The following is a 25,497-nucleotide window of genomic DNA, read 5'->3' as shown; positions in this document are numbered from 1 at the left end:
AGAAGCAGGGAGGAGGACGGGGGTATATAATTAATTGGTTCTGCCTGTCTTTGGCTCTGTTTGCACCTGCCATTCCCTCCACCTCATCCGTCCCAGTGGGTACCAGGTGCCACTGCCTGAGAAGGTTTCATGATCTGCCACTCCCTCCCTCAGCCATTTCTCTTCCTAGACTCTGTGGCGGAAATGTCTTGTGTTGTGTTGCAGGCGGGCCTGGCTCTGGAAAGGGGACACAGTGTGAGAGGATTGTTCAGAAGTATGGTTACACCCACCTATCCACTGGCGACCTCCTGAGAGCAGAGGTCAGCTCTGGCTCAGACAGGGGGAAGAAACTGTCGGCCATCATGGAGAAGGGAGAGTTAGTTCCACTGGTGAGTTTATGGTGGGAATAAATGGGGTTTGTTCTGACAGGGCCCTGCCTTCAATGCTCTTTTTAGAATTGTCGCGTTGGAAAGGACACCGGCGGTCTTCTAGTTCAACCCTCTGCATTGATCTCTACTAAAGCATCCCTCTGCTTAAAAACCTCCAAAGAAGGAGAGTCTACGATCTCCTTTCTTGAAACTTGAAGCCCTTGGTTTGGGTCCTACCCTGCAGAGCAGGAGAAAGCAAGCTTCCTTCATCTTCCATATGACAGCGCGTTAGATATTTGAAGATGGCTATCATATCTCTTTTCAGTCTCCTCTTTACCAGGCTAAAAATACCCAATTTCCCTCTTTTTTCTACCTAGTTAAGATCTTCCCTCTACCAGTCTGCCACCTTTCTCTTCCAATTAAATAGTTTTTCTTGTGTTATATATACATATGTAATAACAAACCCATAACATAACATTCCCCATAACAAAACATTCACCTCCACCAGTACCTCCAAAGCAGATATCAGGTTATAAAGGTAAAGGTAAAGGTACCCCTGCCCGTACGGGCCAGTCTTGACAGACTCTAGGGTTGTGCGCCCATCTCACTAAAGAGGCCGGGGGCCAGCGCTGTCCGAAGACACTTCCGGGTCATGTGGCCAGCGTGACAAGCTGCGTCTGGCGAGCCAGCGCAGCACTCGGAAACACCGTTTACCTTCCCGCCAGTAAGCGGTCCCTATTTATCTACTTGCACCCGGGGGTGCTTTCGAACTGCTAGGTTGGCAGGCGCTGGGACCGAGCAACGGGAGCGCACCCCGCCACGGGGATTCGAACCGCCGACCATGCGATCGGCAAGTCCTAGGCGCTGAGGCTTTTACCCACAGCGCCACCCGCATCCCATATCAGGTTATACAGTAACATAATTGATTCTTACTCATCCATACAAATTATCCAAACGTCCTTGCCTTACCCAGCCACTCTGGGCAGCTTCCAGCACATATAAAAACATGATATAACATCAAACTTTAAACACTTCCTGATAGAGGGATGCTTTCAGATGTCTTCTAAAAGTTGTGTAGTTCTTTATTTCCTCGACATCTGATGGGTGGGCATTCTACAGGGCGGGTGCCACTACCAAGAATGCAGTGAGGGAACCGCCAGAAAGCCCTTGGAGCTAGATCTCAGGGTCTGGGCTGAATAATGGTATACATTCCTTCAGGTATATAGGGTCAAAGACTTTTAGGGCTTTAAAGATCAGCACCAACCCTTTGAATTGTGCTCAGAAATCTACTGGGAGCCAGTGTAGATCCTTTAGGGCAGGTATTATATGGTTCCAGTAGCCACTCCCAGTCAGCAGTCTAGCTGCCACACTCTGGAATAGTTATAGTTTCCAAGACACCTTCAAAGGTAGTCCCACTTAGAGTTCATTACAGTATTCTTCTTCTTTGGCAATCACTCGTAGTTGAGTAAGATTGTCTTCCATGAACATGTTCTTAAAGTGACTGTGGAGGCTAATTCTGGATCCACACGTCCTTCCTCAGTGGAGACATAGGTTTCCAGGTGAGAGTTGATCAAGGTGAGGGTTTACCAAATGTGCCTTCTTCTTAGCACATTTTCCCCTTTCGTCCTGAGTTTGGGTGTCTTCAGAGTCCATGACACCTTTGGTAAAGGCTGTTCTCCAATTCGAGCTCTTGTGATAAATGGCCACCATATTGCATGAAATTTGCCCAGTTTTAGTGTTCCATTTATCACTTTTAAGTTATGGGTTATTTTCTCAGTGGTAACTGATTACAAAACATTTTTACACCATAATACCAGGGACAGGTCTTGTAAGGCCTTCCAGGTTTGAGCTATAGGTAGCTGAGCAACCATTTAAAGAACAGTCAATAATTCCTTGGTCTCTATATCAGTGTTTATATCAGCTCCACCGCCTATTGAAGTAGAAGGTCCCTTGCAAATGACTCCATGCCTTATGACGGGAGCTGCCTCAAAGAATACTTGCATAAATCCACCTTTTTTTTTTTACTTGAGATCCCTCCAACCCATTTATCCTCTCCTCTTATTGAAAGGAAGTCTGTATGCAACTGAAATGAATCACAGAATCATAAAGTTGGAAGGGACCTCAGAGGCCATTGACTCTGGCGCCACCTACTGTTGCCCTCCTGCTTTGCCAGTCATAATGGGTACCAGCCACTGCTGGGGCACCTCTAGGTCTCCTGATCACAGGCCCCCACAGTTTGCAGAGCGTTCCTGTGGTGTTAACTTCATGGCGTTTCCAAGCACAATTCAAAGTGTTGGTGTTGACCTTTAAAGCCCTAAACGGCCTCGGTCCAGTATATCTGAAGGAGCGTCTCCTCCCCCATCGTTCTGCCCGGACACTGAGGTCCAGCTCCGAGGGCCTTCTGGCGGTTCCCTCACTGCGAGAGGCCAAGTTACAGGGAACCAGACAGAGGGCCTTCTCGGTAGTGGCGCCCGCCCTGTGGAACGCCCTCCCATCAGATGTCAAAGCGATAAACATCTACCTGACATTCAGAAGACATCTGAAGGCAGCCCTGTTCAGGGAAGTTTTTAATATGTGACATTTTAGTGTATCTTTCATCTCATCTTTGTTGGAAGCCGCCCAGAGTGGCTGGGGAAACCCAGCCAGATGGGCGGGGTACAAATAATAAATTATTATTATTATTATTATTATTATTATTATTATTATTATTATTATTATTCTCTGCTCACAGGACACCGTCCTGGACATGCTGAGGGACGCCATGGTGGCCAAGGCAGACTCCTCCAAGGGTTACCTGATTGACGGCTACCCCCGGGAAGTAAAGCAGGGCGAGGAGTTTGAGAAGAAGGTAAGAGTAGAGTGGATGAGTTTGGGAAGGGGCTGAACCGGAAGATGATTGACCCAACCAGAGTGGGGTGGATGGAAAGAGAGACCCTTTGTTCTGGTTGGAACCCTAAACATTCAGGATTATGAAGAGGAATAGTGTGGGGAGGTGTTTGCTACGGATTTTGATTTGAACCTACCTGGTTTGCACTTTCTGAAATGACATGCAAACTGAAATGCAGCTGTCCTTCAACTTTTGCACTTTTCCAGGTGTTGCAATGCAGTTTTCCAGCCCAAGAGTGTGTACAGTGATGTGTGTAATCGGGGAAAGTGAGCTTCTCTCTTGTGTATCAGTGGTGATGGTTTGGAAGCAGTATTATTTTGAGCGTTTCCTGCCTGGGATTCCCTGAGACAGCACAAGATGGCAGCATTGTTCCCCTAGCCTGTTGTAAGCTTGGCAAATAACTGCTGGTTTATTTTACATTCCTAGAAGCCTGGGCAGATAGGACTTGAGCACAGATTGAAAAAATCTGGGCAAGGTGACTAGTAGCTTGGGGTCCAAGCCCACTCTCCCCAGGTGGAGATTCAATCTCCAGCCATTTCCTGTGTTCTGGACTGTGACCTGAAAGACCAGAGTTCAAATTCCCACTCAACCATGAAGCTCACGGGGTGAACTTGGGCCAGTCATTGCCTCTCATCCTAATCTACCTTACAAAGTTGTTGTGAGGATTAAATGAGGGTGGAGAACCACATATGGAACTTTGAGTTAGACCAGGCCCTGAGGAGCCTGTGGCCTTCCAGATGGTGCTTAGCTGCTGTGTTGGCTGGGACTGGAGAATTTAGGCCGGCACAGTTATAATTTCCTTCTTCTCTTTTTTTTTAAAAGATTTTTATTAAGTTTTTCAAAAGTATAATTTCCTTCTCTTCCTCTTCCTCTCCCTCACCCCACTCCCTGACCCCTCCATGTTGCCTCCCTGCTCAGATCGCACCCCCAACATTGCTGCTCTACGTGGACGCTGGCAAGGAAACAATGGTGAAGCGCCTGCTGAAGCGCGGGGAGACGAGCGGACGAGTCGACGACAACGAGGAGACAATCAAGAAGCGTCTGGAGACATACTACAAGGCCACTGAGCCTGTCATTGCCTTCTATGAGAAAAGGGGCATTGTCCGTAAGGTATGTCCCATCGTCCACCCATCTGTCTCCCTCCACTCCCAAGGACATAGGATGCAGGAGAGCAGAAAGCAACTAAGTGTTGCAAAATGGCCACCACTTCTCCAGGTTGGCCACTCTACTCATGGGTGATGAACTTGGTTTGTCCAAATAATTTTTCTGGGGGTAGGATGATTTGTTTGTTCAACAGTTCCAGCTTGAGGAGGCACCATGAGCTGCAATGGCATCTTTTTCTCTTTTATTTTCTTTTTTTTTTTAGCTCAGAAAAAGCAGGGCTTCCCTCTGTTGCTCTTTGTCTCTGTCTCTCTTTGGGCAACTTGGCCACCAATTTGCTTTCCCTGGAACAGGATTTCCAGTAGCTGGTGGTAGGGAGGGTGGGAGCTTCCATGTTCCACAATACTCCCCTTTCCCATGAAAGACAGAAGCTAGAATTAAATAAAATGGATGCAGGCTGGCTTGATTTGCATCATTTTTGCAGGTTGCAGCTTTTTAAGGGAGTGGGGGTGGTATGGGTATATGGAACTCCTGAACTGGGCCCCAGTTTGCGCTTACTTGGGCTTAGTAAACTTCTACTTCAGGCATAGGCAAACTCCGGCCCTCCAGATATTTGGGACTACAATTCCCATCATCCTTAGCTAACAGGACCAGTGGTCAGGGATGATGGGAATTGTAGTCCCAAAACATCTGGAGGGCTGAGTTTGCCTATGCCTGCTCTAGACTGTCAGTATTTTGTGAGGGGAAATTCAAGCGGGTTTATATTAGACAGTCCTCACATCATTCTGCTTTGTCAGTGGTCCTGCAACAGTTCCCGCAAGGTTACTGCATTATTTGAACATTATTTGAGCACGACAAAAGTGGGACAAAAAATAATAATGAACTGGACCATTTGTGCTATGAAAAGTTACAGGATTTCAGCAGGAAGTTGCAGGGTATTCACTGTATGGAAACAAAGCAGCATGTGCACCCCGAAATGTCTGCAGGTACAAACAGCATTGAAAGCCAGATGCCATCATGAGCACAAATAATCCTGAATGAGCAATAGAAAGGGTTTTTTCTGTCTAACTACAGAGCAAGCTTTGTGCAAGCCAATCAGGATGGATGCTGAAATGGGTTTTCTGGAGGAGCCAAATCAAATATCTTTAATACGGTCAATGACCAGAAAGCAGTTTATAAAAATATGACATTATAAGTAGTATTATGCTACAAATGCCAGTGGAAATATGGCCAATTCACAGAATTGGTGCTTATATTTATGCCAGGTTTCTGGAGGAGCCCTTCCTTTCAGCAGGGGGCGGTGAGGTTCTGGTTCATTTTAAAGTGAGGATGAGGGGGAGTTCAGTCACAACATGGGATGCCTCGCTGTGTCTCTTGAAGATGTCCTGGCTTCATTCAGAACTCCAAAGGAAGTGTCTACCAGACCTCCAGATGCTTGGCATAGCAAGGCAGTGAGTAATCCACAGGCCCCACGGGACGGAAGAGGGGGCGCCAGGCTGATGGAGACAGTGTGAGGATTTAGGGGCAGAAGTGGACAGAGAATAGAGGAAGCTGTGCTTGGGCGGGGAGGAAGGTAACTCCCAAGATTCATAGCACTTTGGCACAGAGAGCTGTGGTTACGTTTGCTTCCTTGTGCTGGAATCCTCCCTGAGAAGAGCAGCTCAAGGAGATGTCGGACTTCTTGCTAAACTAGTGTTATTTATTACATTTGTTAGGTGCTTTATACAGAAAGCAACGAGAATGAAATAAAATGCAAACAGGAAAGTTTAGTGAGAAGCCAGATTCAAAACATGGCTTATGCCAAAGAATCAAGGGGAGTGTCGTTTGTTTTGGGGGCTGAGGGTCGTTAGGAGGCCCCCTCACAAAGCTGGAAATCCCCTGCACTGTTAACAAACTACACTTCCCAGAATTCTTTGGAGGAAGCCATGACTGTTGAAAGTGACATAAGAACACTTTAAATGTTTTTTTAAAAAAATATTTTTTATTGTTTAGAAATATTTTAATGCATGACACCATATAAACAAAGACAGATGAATAAAACATTTGGCTTCATAAACCGGTGACTTCCCTCCTCCCCGGCCGATGGCTTTCAAACCTGTTCTCTATATATTGCATTTTCCTATATTTCTTAAATCATAATCATTTTAACCTTGCAAAACTTCCAGTAACCCTACTAGCAATGTTAGTTCTTTACAAATATAACATAAATTTATTCCAGTCTTTCAGAAAAGTCTGATCCTTATGGTTCCGAAATTTTCCCGCCAGTTTCGCCAATTTGGCGTAGTCCAGTAATTTCATCTGCCACTTTTCTTTCATTGGTAAATCTTCCTCTTTCCATCTTTGGGCTAATAACATACTCACTGCAGTTGCTGCATATAAGAACAGTGTTTTATCCTACTTATATATTTCTCTACCTACTATACCTAATAGGAAGGCTTCTGGTTTTTTTGTAAACATATATTTCTACTTTGAATATTTAGAAGGCTTGAGGAAAGCAGTGCAAGGTGAGAAGGGGCTAAATAGCCTTTCTTTTACTTTTTTAATTACTTTTTAAAATTAGTTTTCACATTTCTATATATCTTTACATTAACCATTTCACATATCCAAAAAGAAAAAGAAAAGGTTCCTTTGAACCATCAGATTTCCCTCCCTCCTTCCATGGGTTCTTTCTGTAATAAAAAATTATCTGCATCCTTTTAAATTATCCAGCTACTAATTGTTCCATTAAGAAAAGCCATATAATAAATTTCACATTACAAGCATCTTTACATTCCTGCCAGTGATTTTAAATGTTTACAGTGGTTCTTTAGATAGTGTAAAAATTTATTCCAGTCTTTTTCAAATACTTGATCTTCCTGGTATCGGATCTTTCCTGTCAATTTCGCCATCTCCACATAGTTCATCAGTTTCGCCTTCCATTCTTCTTTCAATGGTACCTCTTCATTTTTCCAATTGTGGGCTAGCAATACTCTCGCTGGTGTTGTTGTATACATAAATAGTCGTTTATCTTCTCTAGGTATCTCTTCACCTACTATATCTAACAAAAAGGCCTCTCATTTTTTTAACAAATGTCTTTTTAAACATTTTCTTTAATTCATTGTAAATCATCTCCCAGAACGTTTTTACCTTATTACAAGCCCACCACATACAGGTATGGTAAAAAGTACATTCCTTCTCCTTACATTTCCAACATAATTTTAAACTCACTTTATATATCTTTGCAATTTTACTTGGTGTAAGGTACCAACAATACATCATTTTCATATAATTTTCTTTCAATGAACAGCATGCAGGGAAGTTGATTTCTTCTCTCCATTGCTTCTCCCAAGATTTCTTTTCAATATTATACCCAAAATCCCTAGCCCAATGAATCATTACGGCTTTAACTTCCTCATCCTTTGTATGCCATTCCAACAATAATTTGTACATTTTCGATAATACTTTCACATTATTGTGCAACAGGTCTATTTCAAACCTTTGATCTTATTGTATCAAACCCGTTTCTTTTATCTTAAAAATATCATTTACCTGGTGGTATTGTAACCAATATGTCATAAATTCTTTTACGTCTTCAATTTTTTTCCAGATTTAACTAGTCTTCTGCCTCCATTAACAAATCCCTATAGGTGGCCCAATTTCCTTTCATATTTAACTTTTTAACTGAAATCACTTCCAAGGGTGAGAGCCACCAAGGTGTTTTCTGTTCCAGTAAATTTTATTCCATACCTTGTGTATTGACTTTCTTATTATGTGGTTCAGGAATCCTTCGGCAACTTTTACTTTCTCATACCATAAATATACATGCCACCCAAATCTGTTGTCCTAACTTTCCTGATCTAGTAAATTCGTATTTTTCAACAATATCCAATCCCGTAGCAAGCAAAGACACAAAACCTCATAATATAAGATCTGGCAGGGAGAAGCCACCTCTTATTTTTAAGTTACATATATAAAACTTATATTTTATTCTTGGCTTCTTCCCTTTCCAGATAAATCTAGATACTACTTTTTGCCATTCCCTGAAGTGTCCCACCCTGCTCACCACAGGGATTGATTGAGATAAAAACGTTTTCGGAAGCACATTAATTTTCACAGCAGAAATCCTTCCCCAAAATGATAATATCATCCTTCCCCACACCTTCAAACCCCTCTTTATTTTTTTCCACATAGGTATGTAATTGTCCTTAAATATATAATTTTGGCAGTTAACCATACCCCTAAATATTTTGTCTTTGGGATTTATTTCTGTGATCTGTTGAAGCTTTTCTTTCAATTGTACAGTCATATTTTTTTATCAACATTTTCATTTTTACTTTATTAAGTCTGAAACCAGCTACTTGTCCAAATTCCTGAATTCTTTCCAGTGCTTTTGGTACAGTGGATAAAGGATATTCTACTGTTATTACTAAATCGTCTGTAAAGGCTTTCAATTTATATTCTTTCTGCTCCACCCTGATTCCTTTTACACCTTCATCTGATCTTATAGCTCTCGCCAGAACTTCTAAAACGGTAATAAATAATAATGGTGACAGAGAACATCCCTGTCTCGTTCCCTTTGTAATTTCACATTTTTCAGTTATAACATTATTAACAATCAGCATGGCTTTCTGTTCAGAGTATATAGCTTCTAGATGTAGGAAAGATTGCCCTACATCCATCATCTCTAAGTTCTTTTTCATAAAATTCCAGGAAATATTGTCAAAGGCCTTTTCTGCATCAACAAACATCAGTGCTGCTTGCTTATCATTCCTGGTATCCAAATATTCTATTATGTCTATTATATTCTTCATATTATATTTCATTTGTTGACCAGGAAGAAAACCCACTTGATCATTATGAATAATGTCTTTTAATACATCTTTTAATAATCTTTTAATAAGTTTATAATCATTGTTCAGTGTCTTGTTTTGGAATTAATGAAATGTAGGCATCTTTCCATGAATTTTGTAGTTTTCCTTTATTCATTATATTATATATATTATCTTATTATGATATATCATCAACATCCTTCAATGGTAACACCAGCTCATGATCATTTCATTTTCTGTAATATTTCGCTGTAAGTTCATCTGGGCCTGGCGATTTGCCTAATTTGGAATGTCCTATTGCTGATTGTACCTCCATCATTGTATTTGGTGCATTCAGCTGATCCTTCTTTTCTTCTGGAATCTTTTGTAGTTTATTCTCCTTAGATAGTCCTCGATTTTTTCTTTTCCAGCCGTATACAAGTCCTGGTAAAATCTCCCCAAAAAAATTCCTAAAGGGGCTAAATATCCTTTCAAGCTGCTACTCTGATCAAAATTAGAGTCCTCCGATGCTATTTTAAAAAGTGTGTGTGAGAGAGAAAGAGAGAGAGAAGTAGGAAGAAACTTAGCTTTAAAAAGAGTTTTGGAAAGATAGCTTTACAAGAGGTTTAGATAAATTCATAAGGCTATCAACGGCTACAGAGGCAGTATGCCTCTGAACACGAGTTGATGGGAGTCAGAGGAGGGAAGAGCGCTGTTGCACTCTGGCCCTGACTTCTTATTGGGATTTTGTTGGCCACTGTCAGAACAGGATGATAGACCAAAGGGGTCTTTGGGCTGATCCAGCATCCAGATCTCTTGAGCGGCCTATCATTTTTTGACTACACTCCCAGGACACATGGGCATCATGAAGCCGGGGTTTGTGCTTGCTCTCTACTAATTATTATTTATATTAAAATGGAAATTCTGCACTTATGCACCTCCCCACCCCCAAAGCTGCAATCTGTATAAATCATGCATATCAAGGTAACATGGATCCTTTCTTTAATCCTGCTTCTGTGCCAGGGATGGAGCACCTCCAAATATTGTTGGACTCCAGCTCCTATCATCTCTGCCCATTGGCCATGGCCGTGGGGGTTGATGGGAATCAGCGTCCTGCAACATCTGGAGGGGGCACAGGTGTTTTCTACTTGTTGTCTATACAAATGCATCAAGCGGTTTAATTTTTATAGGGTTCTTGCCATGACCAGGATGCAAAAAAAAATAAAAAATCAAATCAAATCAAAGTGGGTTGGTGGGCTCTGCTTTATTCTTTACCTGCCCTCCACCCTAAGGTCCCAAGGCAGGTTACAGCATTAAAAAGCAGTACTGAAAACAGTTTAAAACAATTTTTACCATCACAAAATTAAGGTGGGTGCATAGTAGAATGGCTTAGAATTGCTGGTGATGCTGTCAGCTGTGCGGTGGGGGGGGATGTTAAGGTTTTGGCTGCCCCAAATTGCTAAATGCATCTCCCTTCTCTCCTCAGCTTAATGCCGAAGGCTCAGTGGACGAAGTGTTCCAACAGGTCTGCACTCACCTGGATGCCCTGAAGTAAAAGCGCAGGCAAGAGCACCTGTTGGTCTCCACCCCCCTCCCCCACAGCTCCCTCCTCTCTCACTCTCTTCTCCACCACCAGTGAATCTCTGTTCCTGATGCCTCCTCCCCTTCCCACTCAATCTTGCCTCAGATCCATGCAGAGGAGCCCCCTCTTTGCCTCCCCACGTGAGCCTCTCTAGTCCCCCTCCTCTCGCCTGCTTCATCTCCGATTTCATCTCAGGGGTTGTGACAGCGGAAGTGGTGTTATCCTGTTTTCGTGGACGGAGCCTCGTTGGAGGAAATTTCAAGGACATTATGTTTGGCTCCCTAACCTTCTCTCCAAAGTAAAGTTCACTTTCATGAGCTGAGATGTTATTTTTTTATCTTTTACCCCCTTCCCCCCTTCTTCTTCTTTAACAGGAAAAGCTCTCATGTTATGTTCAGAGGTTGATTAAGGGCAGGAAACTGCATGTTTATCCCACTGCAGAGTATTCAGAGAAGGAGATCTTATTTTCTCTGGATGAGTGGCATGTAAAATGAGGCTGCAAAGGGGACGTTCTCTGATCCTAGTAATTCAGTGGAATGCCAGAGAAAAGCTAAGGCTGGGTTATGATCTTTTAAAAACCCAGAGCCTGCTTTGAAAATGCAGCTAGAGTTTCACCCTATAATGCAGGATAACAGCACCTGTCTGTTGCAAATATAAACACAAATATTAGTCAAAATAATTTGTCACATGGAAGGTGGAACATAAGAACTTAAAGTGCTTGGCTTGCAACATGTGGCAGTGGATGGTTATAACACGCTTTCTACCTATTGTTTGAGATAACCATCTTTAGTGAAGACCAGCACTTTATAATGCTCTGAAATGATTGGCTGATGTTACTCATCAATGACAGGAGAAGGTGCTGCTGATAACTGGGAATCTGTCTCCACCCTTTGAAATGTAACCCAATAAATCACTTTGTAAAAATATGTAATTAGGGGAAACTGCGTACAAAATGTGTGTATTGGGATAAATTTGCACTAAAATGCTGATGAATTTTTGGTGGGGGCTTTAATTTAAAAACTTGCAAACTGATGTGATGTGAAAATGAATTTGCAATGTGGTAGAGGCAGGGAATGAGAACCCAGGAGAACCAAAAGTGGCAGATTTTCCCATCCCTATTTAGTTTGTGGATCATCCTCTGAATGCCGTATTTCTGCTTCTACAAGGAAAGCTGCTCCACCCCAGGGCAAGAAACCCCTGTGATTTTTCTGTGGTTACTTGATATCAGGGCTTTTTTTCAGCCATAACTTACCAGAACTCAGTTCCAGCACCTCTCAGGTGGGCACCATTGCCATTCTAAGAGAACATGTTGAGTTCTGGCACCCCTTTTTTTAGAAAAATAGCACAGCATGGTAGCATAGAGGAAGGGGGTGTGATCAGATACTTAAAGGACTTTTGCCCAGGCCCATGATGGAAATTGGCACAAATTTCCCCATACAAACTTGCATACGGATAGACACTTCTGGGAAATTAAGTTGGTTAGCTTGGTAACCTGCTACTCTATGAGCAAAGCTTTTTTTAAGTTTTAAAGGTGGGGATGGGGACAGGGGACCCACTGCCTGGGGTTTGGGGACCCCTGGGCCATCTCCTAACAATGCCCCTGCCCAGAAACACAACCACAAATAAGAGACCCAGTTTTTCAGTGGAAGAAAGGTGGTCTTTTTCCTCTAGCACAATGGCTTCGTGGGCTGCAAGTGAGATCCTTGTGACCAAATGCCCCTCTGTTCCCCACTCTCCAAACTGTACACCTAGAAAAGCAGCACATCATGAGGGAAAACTTTGTTATGCGTACAATGGGGGTTGGAGGTCAGGCCCCATTCCTTCAAGTAAGCCCCCACCTAGAGTCTGAAGTGGTTTATCTAAGACTCCAGTTGAAGACTGCTGGGCTTCTAAAAACATAATCACAGAAAAATTAAGGGGATCTTGTGTTACCCACCCCAACAGAAAACTAATTTGCAGTGAGATTTCTTCCTTTGAAAGAAGGAGACAAACAGGCGTGTAAACTTTCATCCTAGAGTGGGCTATGAAAGGAGGTGGCTGGAGGCCAGACGACCCCTTGCCCCCATTTCATCCCTTACCACTTCATTCCCTTAGCAGCCATAAACTACAGATTGACAGCTTCTATGTGCCTTTTTCTTTGGTCTGCTGGTGAAAATATTTGAGTAGGAGCCCATCTCTGCCAGTCTCCCTTATTTCTCTGTCTCTGTGGAGCAGGAATGGGGGACTTGCTGGAGCCCAGCTCTCATCAGCCCCAGGCAGCAAGGATGATGGGACTTGTAGTCCAGCAGTATCTAGAGAGCCACAGGTTTCCTGTGTGAGCTGTAGGGAGACTTTGAATCAAGAGTTCTTCAGCCTTGGGGCCCCAATAATGCTGGATTGCCGCTCCCATCTGCCCCGGCCAGCTTTCACCCATGGTCAGGGATTATGGGAGTTGTAGTTCAACAACATTTGGGGACCTAAGGTTGAAGAACATGGCTCTACGTCACAGGTGGAGCTTCTGGCCATCTTTATATTACTGAACTACAACTTCCGATATCCCTGCCCATTGGCCATAATGGCCTGGGCTGACACAGAGTTTGAGTCCATCTGGAGGGTTGAAGGCCTCCCATCCCCACTCCCTATGCTTTAGGGAGAGAGAGATTTGGGAGTGGGGAGGGGTGGGACACAACCGAAGCCCAGGATGGTGTACCTGAACTCGGGTGGGATTTTGTAATGTGAACACTGTGCCTCATTTTCTTTCTCTCTGATTACTGGAGCACTCCAAACTCACAGATAGCATTTCACATGCACCCTGATGCGTTATAACGGTATCCAGTTCTTTTGTACAATGATTTCTAATATTTATATAAGTGGGGAGAGGGGGGAAGCCCCCCTGCATCCCACCCAGAGTCTTAAAGGCCCTCTGTCCGCAGGCCTAATGTCCGAATGTATTTATCATATCATTATTAAAGAGTAAAAACATGGCAACCATGTAATGTGTGTGCGCGCATTATGTCATCACCAACCTTTCTGGCATTTCCTCTCTTGGTTGGAACTACTGGCCATAAAGGCTCTGTTCTCCCCCCACCGTCAGATGCAGTCTGCCTCTGAACACCCGCTGAATCACAGGTGGAGAGTGCCCTGTTTGGCACAGGCCCTACTTGTGGGCGTTCCTTAATGGGTATCTGAGGAGACATCATAGAAGCATCTAAAGTGATGCATGGTGTTGAAGAAAGTGGGCATTTTCCTCCTAATACTGGGCCTCCAGGACCTCCAGTGAAGCTGTAATCTTGGGAGATTCAGGACACAAAATGAAGCACTTCTTCACACAGTGCATAAAAGTGTGGAATTTATGGTGATGGCCACCAACTTGGATCGCTTTAAAGGAGGATTACACAAATTCATGGAGGATAAGGCTATTAGTGGTTACTAGCCATGGTGACTGTCTCCTATCTCCACTGCAATATGTCTCTGAATCCCACTTGCTGGGAATCAAAGGGGGTGAGAGTACGGTTGCGCTTGGGTCCAACTTTCAGGCTTCCCATTCCAGCATCAGTTTGGCTACAGTGAGAATGGGATGCTGGGCTAGATGTGCCCTTTGCCTGATCCAGCAGGGCTCTTCTTATGCCTCCTCACCTGTGTGGTGTAAGTGGTTAAGAGCGGTAGTCTCGTAATCTGGTGAACCGGGTTCGCATCCCCGCTCCTCCACATGCAGCTGCTGGGTGACCTTGGGCCAGTCACACTTCTTGAAGTCTCTCAGCCCCACTCACCTCACAGAGTGTTTGTTGTGGGAAAGGAAGGGAAAGGAGAATGTTAGCCACTTTGAGACTCCTTAGGGTAGTGATAAAGCGGGATATCAAATCCAAACTCTTCTTCTCACCTTCTCATTTCAGGTATAGGGTTATGCCCTGAAACAGTCAATGAATCTTCTAAAACTTGAGTGAAGCAGTTGCCTTAGGCGGCAGATGGGTGTGGTGGCAGCAGTACCCCCTGAATCTCCCTAAGCTAGCACGCTCTGCCTCCCTTAAGCTACCCTGGTGCCTCAGGTATGGTGCAGGATGTTGTCCCATTGCCAGAGTTGAGATGAGATTCAGCTATGAGTCTTGTCAGATTCTTTAAGTGGAATATGGAGTGGGCGGCCATCTTGCCTTTTGCCTCAGGCACCAAATTTGCTGGGCCGGGCCGGCCTCATTGTGGCCATTAGCCGACTGGATCCAGCAGAGGATACTTTTCTGAACCTCCCAGGAAGGTTGCTCAAAGCAAGTCCCGAGTGTGAGAAGAACAGACCTCCTCATCGAATGCAGGCTGCTGAAGAAAAGGATTGCAATGTGTGGTTGGGAGCTGTAGGGCTTTGAGGAGAAACTGGAGTTACCATGGAGGCCGGCGGTTGTATAATGAAGATTGCACACTGTATTGTAGTTGGAGTTAGAGAGACGCCGGACAGGGAAGGAAGCCGACTGTAAAAACATGCTCAGATGTCGAAGTCATCAAATGAGGTCGAGGAGCCTGAGGTGATAAACAGGAAGAGGCTGTGCGTCTGTAGCAAGGAAAGAGAGCCTCCCCCCTCCAGCCGGTGAAGCCTCAGTGGGAGATGGCGCGTGCCTGGAATGTTGGGAGGGGGAAGGATATGACAGCCCTCTCCCTCCACACATACATTCCTCACCCCACATTTCAACAGGCGCAGGAAGCACATCTTGGGGCAGCCATCAGAGACGAGCCAAAGGGGCAGGCTTGGAAGAAGGTGGTGGTAGGGTTTCTTCGCACAGGGATCACCGTCACTCTTATTAGGCCAGTGGGCACATTTTGATTTTGGGGAGTGATAGTAGCAAGTGCCAGTCCCTCTGGTGACTTCTATAGCCTCTCCCCTAGATCAGCACCCCCACTCCACCCTGATGGAGAGAGAGAAACAGATAAATAGGCACACTTCGCTTTCCCAAAGGATCCGGCTGAAAGTCAAACCCAAATGAATTAAACGGACTTGAGAAGCACATGGGGCTGAAAGAGGAAGTGAGAAAGAGTGAGCTTTTTCTCTTTTCACTTTATGTACTTTTAGAGGGAGGAAATGGTAAAACGCCCTCATGACCAAGGAGCAAACGAGTGAGGGGCTCAGAGGGTTTGTGGGTACCCAGGGAAGGCCTCAAGAACACCATTGCACCTACAGTTGCCAGTCTTTCCCCGTCTCTTTGCCACCTGGTGCAGATGAACTGCAGAAGGCCCCTACCACAAGCACAGCACATACGTTGGACCCCCAACAATCCAGCCAGGCATGTTTTAGTGGCCCAGTGTGCCTGCAAAATCAGGAAGAAAAGAAGCCCCCAAATGTACTACTTTGTTCCTGAACTTCTGAAGCTGCAAGTGCTGCAATGTGAGCTGCCCTGGGGGAGTTTGGTTGGCGGGGACAAGAGGCAGAGCCTTTTCAGTTACGGCCCCCAGATTACAAAATGAACTCCACTGGAGTGGTGCATTGAGCCCCCACACTGCCCACTTCTTCTTTTATTTTATGTTTATTTATTGCAAGTTTATTTATTGAAAACAATTACCAAACCCAAAGTGTTGTCTTCTAAGACAAATGCATGTACATATGCTAAATCTTGTATGCAGGCTTCCACATGGCGTCAAAACAATTTTGGAAAATCTTTTATGTGACACGTTAAGCTCACATCCACAGGATATACAGACAATTCCCCATTTGCACACTTTCAGCACACATGTGCCCGCTGACACACACACCATTTTTGGTGCTGAAAGGGGGTGGGGCGGAACAGGGTGGGGCAGAACGGGACAGAACAGACTAGCACACTTCCCACTGATGTGCGCAGTGGCCAGGAACATGAGTAGGGATTCTGCTGTGCCTCAGATGAAAGCATTAATGTGCTTTTCCCATAGTGGCTGCTTTTTATTAAGTGTATAATAAGCAAGACTAATGAAGCACACCAACATTTCAAAGAAAGGAAGGAAAACAATTTAGCATGGTCACATATAAGGTAAGGAGATTATAGGGAGAATTGTTCAAAAAAGTGGTACTGTAGCATTCCAAGACAAGACATAAACAATGGATCAAAAACTCACATGATCAAAAACAGTGCTGGATGAAATCATATGTAGATGGAATTTGCCATTCTTGTGACTGTGTTGTTAAAATAAGCTACAAAAAACCCCACCAGACATCCACAAAATCTGCTTCCCCACTGACAACCTGCAGTTGGTGGGTCAGTTTTGCTGATGTGCCTATGAAATAAGGCTTTTAAAAACCAGCTCTTAATAGAGTGCTTTGGGTTATATTTACTTTTTCATAGTAAAATTATAAATTGGTTGGGAGCAAAAGAGGCCCCGCCACACAGTAGACGTGCGATGCCAGCTTCCCAGAAGGTGGATCACTGCTGATTCCTGGAAGGGAGAGAGCATGTAGTATGGTGGGCACCTGGAACAAATGCACCAGTATGTACACTGGATTTGTGTGTTTGCACCATGCTGACCTCCTTCCCTTCTCCTTTCTGGGAAGCAAGAACGACTCACCTGCCAGGAACCTGGAATAGTGACTACCCAAGCCTCTTCTGAGTCTAAGCCCAGAATACAGTATTACCTCGGGTTAAGAACTTAATTCGTTCTGGAGGTCCATTCTTAACCTGAAACCGTTCTTAATCTGAGGTACCACTTTAGCTAATGGGGCCTCCTGCTGCCGCCACACCGCCATTGCGCAATTTCTGTTCTCATCCTGAAGCAAAGTTCTGAACCCAAGGTACTATTTCTGGGTTGGCGGAGTCTGTAACCTGAAGCGTCTGTAACCCAAGGTACCACTGTAATAGAATTGTAGAGCCGAAAGGGATCTAGTCCAGCTCCATGCAATTGGCATTTGCTTTGGAAGGGAAGGTTATAAATTATTGGTGCATTTAATTTATTTCATCATCATCATTTTATTTGCAAGCTATCTTTCCATGGTTAAAACTATGCTCAAGGTGGCTTATAATATGAAAAAAAAAGAACTGAACAGACCCCCCTTTTTCTTCTCATATGCGACAACTGAATGTGGCGCTGTATTTTCAGTAGTTTCTTGGTTTTTGATCCCTCCTCTGTATCTGTGTTTTATTTTTCTCCTTTCACATTTCTTTTTATTTACCATACCCATCATTTTTATGGTATTCTGTTTGTGTTTATGCCAATCAACTTTTAATTTAAAAATATGAAGGAACTGCAACATAACAAAAGTAGTAATAAATAATAAAAAGCACATTAAAAAAACACAACCAAATTGATCGATTTCCACATAAATCATTAGATCTTAAAACAAAGATACAATAATAATAATATCAACAGCAGCAATAAACCCCCCTAAAAAATACTCCAGCCTTAGAGTCTGCTCATCAGCCTCAGCTTTAGCAGCTGGAGTCAGTCAGGGTCTCACCCTCCCAGGCCAGGTGGGAAAGGCCAGCAAGGTGGGGAGCAGGTCTTCTGGGGCTCCCAGCCAATACGTTTAACAAAAGAAAAATTGTGCCACTTAGTTGTAAGTAAAACTGCTAAGCAGTAAACAGATTAATAAATATAGCAGTTTCCCCCAGTGTTCTGACCTGAGGAGAGGGAGGACAGTGAGATGGTGGTTGCAGGCCATGCCCTGAGGAGAGGGAGGAAGTGGGGTAATGTAATTTCACGACTGACACCAGGGCTTAAACTTGTGGTTCCCACAAGGGGCAATTCGAGAATGAGTTATTAACAGTGAATTTGCATTTCTTATGGTTCTAGGGGCCTCATATACAGTATATAAATATATATTGTGACATACACATTTTAAAAATTAAAATAAGAATGTACACGGTGGTCAGCTGGTGGCAATAGAGAGTTTATCTAAACAGAAAATTCACTGGGTGCATTCAGGGAGAGTAGTGCTCCAGGGTGGGGTGTGCACCAGGATTTTAGAGATGCTTAGGTGGGGCATGGCCAAAAAAGGATTGGTAAGCACTGGCTTAAATGGAATGGTTTGCTCCTCTCACCAACACCTCCAGCCAGATTGCACCCTTCAGTGACCTCTTCAGCATATCCTTCCCCCTTTCTTGCCAGCTGGCTGAGCCAAGGAGGAAAGAGAAGGTGCTCAAAGGAACCAGTGCCTGAAAACATGATTGCCATCAAGGGAATCCAGGAACTTCCAAGCACCTAGAGAGGCTGTTTTTTACCTCTCCAAGAAAAACAAAAACAGGGTATCCAGGAAATTCTTAGCACGAAGTTAGCAAGCTCAACGGGAGATGGGGAAAGAAGTGAAGAGCTGGTTCTGGCAAGTGCATTTTAAGTGGCTGTTTTTACTCGCCTCCAAAATATTTTCCCTCCCCTGCTTTTCTAGCCACAATGCTCGTGTCAGAAGCAACAGAGACCACTGAATGCTGTTTGCTGTTTCCAATAAATGTGGTTTGATTTTGAACCATGCATCTGATTTGCTTATGCCATAAGAGAGGATGTTAGGAACCTATGGCACTCCAGATGTTGCTGGACTCCCATAATCCCTGGCCATTGGCCACCAACCACTAACCATACCTCTTATGCTGATGGGATGGGCCTGAGAGAAGGTGCTCACCTGAAGAGCCTAACACCTGGGCAGGTTAATATAGGGAGATATGATTTTTCAGATAGCCTGGGGCCAAGCCCAGCACTTTGAAGTGTGCCTGGAAACAGATTGGTAGCTAGTGAAGCTGTTTTAGCAGGTGAATCACATCCTCCTTATAAGCTGCCCCAGTCAGCAGTCTGGCTGCAGCGTTATGGACCAGTTGCAGTTTCCAAACAGGCAGCCCCACATTGAGCGCATTGCAGTAGTGTAACCCAGATGTAACTAAGGCATGCATCACTGTGGCCAGATACTGTAGTGGCGGGGGTGGGGGGAGGGATTTGCTTGCAAATCTCTGTGCAGAAAAGGTTCCTGCTTTGCAGGGGGTTGAACTAAATCAGTGGTCGGCAAGGTTTACTTCTCCTGGGCTGGTTCACTCCAGCAAAGATGCCTCCATGGGCCAGACCGCGCACGCACCCGTAATTTCCGGGGTCTGCACAGACACAACTTCTGCCGTCTGTGTCTGCGCAGACGTGATTTCCGTCATCTGCACAGACATGATTTTTGGCATCTGCATAGACGTGATTTTCAGCATCTGAGCATGCGCAGACACGATTTCTGGCACCGCAGAAGCGAGTTCCTGCGCCACACTGGTTTAGCTCAGCTTGTGGGGACTTGCCGAGTGAGTTTTCTCAGTTTGGGGGTGGCTCATGGGCCGGTTAAACAACCCCTGTGGGCCGCTTGTTGGCCCATGGGCTCTAGGTTGCCTACCCCTGGACTAGATGACACTTGTGGTCCCGTCAAACTCTACAATTCTATGATTCGATAATCCTGGGCCAGGTTTTGACCCCACAGGCCCCTAGTTTCCCTTGATGGGCAGGGACATTGCTAGGTATTTTAGAGACTCAGGAAAGGGGAATGTGCACAAAATGCATATTGAATTACAACTGCAAATGATTAAATAAATGTCTCTCTCATATATATATATATATATATATATATATATATATATATATATATATATATCCAAGTACCTACCAGCACCCCTGTCCATCAGCAGAAGCCAGGGGCCCTTGAGATCAATGGCTGGCCCGGGATCAAAGGCAAAAGGCCATTGTGAATAATACACAGGTTTACAGGCCTGTCAGATGCTCCTGAAATATTTGTGGAGCCCCAGAGACAGGAAAGGAGTCAAGAAGCATCAAGCACTTAGACACAAATAATAAACTAGAGGGGTTCAGGAATTCAAACAAAACAACATACAGAGAGGCCTCAATACAAAAGAGGCTCTGGTTGTTGTACATCCAGTTGGTTAATAACTTAAATAGTTGCACAAAAATGGAATTTGCAAAACCGCACGTCCTGAAATTCACTCTCCTATAAGAATGGGGGAGGGGGGGAGGGAAGGCTGTTCTGCTTTGCATTTGTTCACCCTATAACAGGGATGGAGAAGCATTGTCCCTCCATGTGTTATTTGACCCATACACTCATCAGAGACGCAGGTGGTGCTGTGGGTTAAACCATAGAGCCTAGGACTTGCCGATCAGAAGGTTGGCGGTTTGAATCCCCGCGACGGGGTGAGCTCCCATTGCTCTACTCCTGCTCCTGCCAACCTAGCAGTTCGAAAGCACGTCAAAGTGCAAGTAGATCAATAGGTACCGCTCCAGTGGGAAGGTAAATGGCGTTTCCGTGCACTGCTCTGGTTCGCCAGAAGCGGCTTAGTCATGCTGGCCACATGACCCAGAAGCTGTACGCCTGCTCCCTCTGCCAATAAAGCGAGATGAGCACTGCAACCCCCAGAGTCGGTCATGACTGGACCTAATGCTCAGGGGTCCCTTTACCTTTACCCATCAGCCCTGCTGCCAGTGGTCGTTTGACTTTCTAGCATATCTCCAGTGAGAAAAAAATCACACTCATTCCCACAAGTTTTCCGAATACTTTATGTCCACCTTGGTGTCCACCTCGCAGTCCCTTTTCCTAAGAAAGAGAGGAAGAAACAGAGGACATGGGGAAGTCGGGGAGGCCAGTGGATCCAGTTCCAGTGATAGGCAGAGTCAGAGCCAATGACAGGAGGAGCCAACTAATTCCAATTTTGTCCCTCTCCTCCTCCCTGTTAGAGATGAATGGACTTGCCAATATAAGTTCCCTCCTTTTCTCATATTCATCAGCCTTGAATTCTGTTCTCCACATTTCTCTAGCAATTTTCTATATGTTTCTTTTGGTAAAAAATATCCTCATGAAAAGTTGTTATCATTTTAGTCTGAATTTCTGCATTCAATTTTGTCTGATATGCACATTTTTGCAAAGCGCTTTCCTTCAATAACCTGTGCATTTTTATGTGCACTTCCCCCCTAGTGTATGCAATCTTGTACACATCGCCTGACTGGATAACTGGATTGCAAAATTTGAGGAAGTGCAGATTTTGAATGACAGCTGCCTTGTGGTTCAGTTTTGTTTCAGAATGTGTGGATTTGATAGGTTCAGCTTTAAATGACTTTCTCCCTAATCCATAGCCCCCAACATTTTGGGAGGGTAATTTGGGGCACCCCAGCTGAGACCACCCCCTGCCCCCTCCATGTCACCAACCCTCCCCCACCCCACCTACCTTTCTCCAGTAGTCCTCCTCCACCACCACCTCGGGAGAAGCAGCGCAGGTTGGGCTGACCTTCCAGCAGGTTGTGCTGGGCCTGCGCCCTATTGGGAGAAGCAGCGTGGCCCAGTGCAGTTTGCCAGCCCAGCCTGCACTGCATCTCCTGACACAGCTCAGGCCCAAGCTGCCTGGGGAAGGTTGCACTGGCCTGCGCTGCGTCCCCTGATGTGGCACAGATTGGATCTGCTTCTGCCTCCTCCTCCTCGGCACTGCAGATGAACTTCCAGAAGACGAGGTCAGGGTCCTCTTTGTTTTTTGGTCCTCTTTGTGAACTTGCACCACAGCAGAATGAAAAAATACCTGTATCTTGCTCCCTCACTCTGGTGCAACCAGCGGGGGCGGGAGGAGTGAAGCAAAATTGGGACATTTGGTATTGGCAGAAGAAGCAGGGGCATCTTCTGCCAATTTGGGATGTCCCAGATAATTCGGGACGCTTGAGATTTCTGCTTAACCCTTCTCCCTGCTGAATTGTACAAGGGGCAACCCTGAGTCTAAGGAGGAGGGAGCCGACCGGCAATGCCACCCCATGGACTGGTTTTAAGTAGGAGGTCATGCAGGTCAGGGCAGACTGAGGGTAGGATGAGGTTGGTAGGGCAGTACCCTGTTTGCACAAATGGGTCAGACCCTACTGGTCAGAGAAACAATGTGCCTGCTTCTGTCTCTTTGTTTCTGACTTCTCGCCCTAATTTAATTCCTTGCTCCAGATACCTTGCAAACAAGGCTTAGGCCATATTCACACCACACATTTAAAGTGCTGTGATACCATGTTAACAGTCACAGCTTCCCCCAAGGGCTTCTGGGAGTGGTTTAAACACTCAATTTCTCTTTCCAGAGAACTCTGGGATTTGTACCATGGACTGCAAGAAGATCCAACCTCTCCATTCTGAAGGAAATCAGCCTTGAGTGCTCACTGGAAGGACAGATCGTGAAGCTGAGGCTCCAAGACTTTGGCCACCTTCATGAGAAGAGAAGACTCCCTGGAAAAGACTCTGATGTTGGGAAAGATGGAGGGCGCAAGGAGAAGGCGACGACAGAGGACAAGATGGTGGGACAGTATTCTCGAAGCTACCAGCATGAGTTTGACCAAGCAGTGGAAGACAGGAGTGCCTGGCGTGCCCTGGTCCATGGGGTCACGAAGAGTCGGACACGACTAAATGACTAAACAACAACAACAACGAGGGGTATCTTCTCACAATTCTCAGCACCCTTAACAAACTGCAGCTCCCACTGCTCCTTAGGGCAAGCAATGACCAAGAGCTGTGAATGTCTGGTGTGAATGTGTCCACCCCACAACCAGGTCAAGTCTTGACCCCCAGGCAGTCCAAAAGGTGAAGACTCTGGGCTGCTTCTCTGCGGGAAGGGGGGAGAGAGAGAGAGACCACATCCGAGGGTCTCCCTCTGTCAGTGAGCGATCAGCTGTTGTGTTTCGCCCCCCACCCCCCGCATCGTTTGAAGAACTTCAAAGAGAGAAAGAGAGGGAGGCGGGGGAGTGGGTGGGAGAGAGAGCCAGCAGCATTTCCTATTTGCTGTTTTGGCAGAGACGAGTTCTTGGCAAGCCTCCCTCCAAAGGGAGTCGATTTCCTGCCTCGCTTGGTCATCAAGGCTGAGCCGAGCCAGTTCCAAACATTCAAGCAGTGGGAGCTCCGAGGAGGCGCAGCGAGAGTCTCTGCGACAAAGGCATCTCGATTCCAACCCGTTTCCCCGCTGCCTCTCCCGACCCCCCTGGAAACCAGGACCAAGGCTGGATTGGAGAAGGGCAGAGCTGAGCCGCCTGCTTCTCCCGTGTCCCGTCACCAAGTACCACAGCCCTGCGGACAGCGGCCCTCCATCACCCCTGCTCCTAGACACGGGCTAAGAGGAGTGAGAGAAGAGGAGAAGAAGCAAGGAGTCCAGGCGCTATGGAGACGGGACGGTGTCTGGCGGTCCTCCTTCTGACCTGGAGCGTTGTGACAGCAGGAGCGAGTAAGTGGCTCTCTTTGGCAGTGCTGAGGGGGAGACAGGTGGGAAGAGCGGCTGCCGCAACTTCATAAACCAACTGGTTCTTGGGTTGCTGCCTTAACCTTGCTGGTTTGCGTAAAACTGGGGAAATAATTATTTAGGGAGAGATTGGGGGACGAGGGGACTCCAAAGTGAACGTAGCAAGCTTCTTCATACCGAGTTGAAACATAGGTTGACTTAGCTCAGTGTTTTGTTTCATGCTGGGGACATGAGCAGCTCCACTCCTGTGTGCCATTGAACTACATCCCTTTCCCTTAGTTATCAACCGGATAACTGTAAAGCAGGGTGGGATGGGGGGGGGGGTAGAATGGCCATATGACCTATTCCACAGAGGGCATCCCTCTACCTGAAGGACTGCTTGGTCCAAGTCTGGGTTAAAGTTAAAAAAATAAAGAAGAAGGGATTCTTCCCAGGAGGAGCTTAGGAGAAGGGGGCGAGTGCCCAGAACTTCCAGTCTTATCTCTCAAAGGGCAAGAGGTTGCCGGTCAGAAACGGACAAATCTGTCCGTTTTGGTGTCTGTTAGTTTTGCATTCTTCCCATCTTAAATCTAGTTCTCCATATTTCTGTAGTCATTTCTGGTTTTGCTTTTGTGTTTTAATTAAAAAGGCCACCAGAATTCTAACGTGAATTTCTCCTAATAAACTCTCTCTTGTATACCGTTTTGACATACTTTAATGCTAGCAGTTTCTCCTGTTAAAAAGCCATGTTTTGTATGTTTTTTCTACACTTTTCATGCATGCACACTTTCCTTAATATATTCTTTTTGGCACATGGTGTTTGGTTGCATCACAGAATTCAGAGAAGTGTGAATTTCTAAAGATAACTGTGTTTCGGTTTGCATGTTGGATGGAGAAGTGCATATTAGGTAGTTTCTCATGAAAATGCAAACAAATTTGAATTTATCTCTCTCATTCCTAGTGGATATACAGAGAGCCATTAGAAATTGGCCCCATTCAGAAGTCTCCATGACAGTACATGGCGCATGGTTTATTCTGTTTATTGTTTACAAATTCATAATCTGCTTCACAGCCAAAGGTCATCAAAACAGGATACAATAAGAAAAAACCAAAATGTTACAGGCCCAGTCAACTAAAAGCAATAAAACTGTCAAATAAAAGACTGGCTCTCTGCAATTGTACAATTCATATTCCATTTAAAAACTGGATCATATTTTACAGAGAGCCTTTTAAAATAAAAATATTTTCAGTAGTGGCCTTAATACTAAGACACATGGTGCTTGCCAAATTTCGGCTGGTAATGTAATTTAGAGGGCTGGAGCTGCAACACTAAAAACCCAGGCTCTAGTGCATACCAAGTGTGCATGCTAAGTGTGCGTCTCTGGTGCGCCATGTGATGCTCTCAGAAGTGGTCCATCAGAGGAAAACAGTTGCCAGGCAGGGATATACAGAGTGACTTGGTTCCAAGTTGTTTAGAGCTTTATATGCCAAAATTCTGAACTGAGCCAGGTAGGATATTGGTAGTTAAGAAACAGGGCTGCGGAGAAGGGGACAGCTGCCTCTATAAAGTCTCACACCTCATAAAAAAGATGTTTTGGGATGTTTCCTACCCTTCTCAGTTATTTGCAACCCTCTCCTAAAAGGTGATGACTTGGAAGTCAATCACACGTAGAGTGGACGC

General features: G+C 45.2%; 2 protein-coding genes across 7 annotated transcripts in view; both read left to right on the top strand.

The window, feature by feature from the left end:
• The window catches only part of AK1 (adenylate kinase 1), a 53,219-nt gene extending 40,997 nt beyond the window's left edge, over positions 1–12,222 (top strand). For all 5 annotated transcript variants that reach the window (XM_081896485.1, XM_081896484.1, XM_081896486.1 and 2 more), the window contains 4 exons: positions 205–368; positions 3,079–3,195; positions 4,153–4,344; positions 10,609–12,222. In XM_081896485.1, the coding sequence (XP_081752611.1) occupies positions 205–368; positions 3,079–3,195; positions 4,153–4,344; positions 10,609–10,677 (542 nt within the window). In that variant the 3' untranslated portion in view covers positions 10,678–12,222. The remainder of the gene's footprint in view (positions 1–204; positions 369–3,078; positions 3,196–4,152; positions 4,345–10,608) is intronic.
• An 11,244-nt stretch (positions 12,223–23,466) lies between these two features.
• The window catches only part of ENG (endoglin), a 53,550-nt gene continuing 51,519 nt past the window's right edge, over positions 23,467–25,497 (top strand). For both annotated transcript variants that reach the window (XM_081896434.1, XM_081896433.1), the window contains exon 1: positions 23,467–23,822. In XM_081896434.1, coding sequence (XP_081752560.1) covers positions 23,759–23,822 — 64 coding nt within the window. In that variant the 5' untranslated portion in view covers positions 23,467–23,758. The remainder of the gene's footprint in view (positions 23,823–25,497) is intronic.

The sequence above is a fragment of the Podarcis melisellensis genome (assembly GCF_964234715.1).
Source record: "Podarcis melisellensis genome assembly, chromosome: Z".
Lineage (NCBI taxonomy): Eukaryota > Metazoa > Chordata > Lepidosauria > Squamata > Lacertidae > Podarcis > Podarcis melisellensis.
The sequence above is the reverse complement of the archived record's forward strand: the minus strand, read 5'-3'. Positions and strand labels throughout refer to the sequence as shown.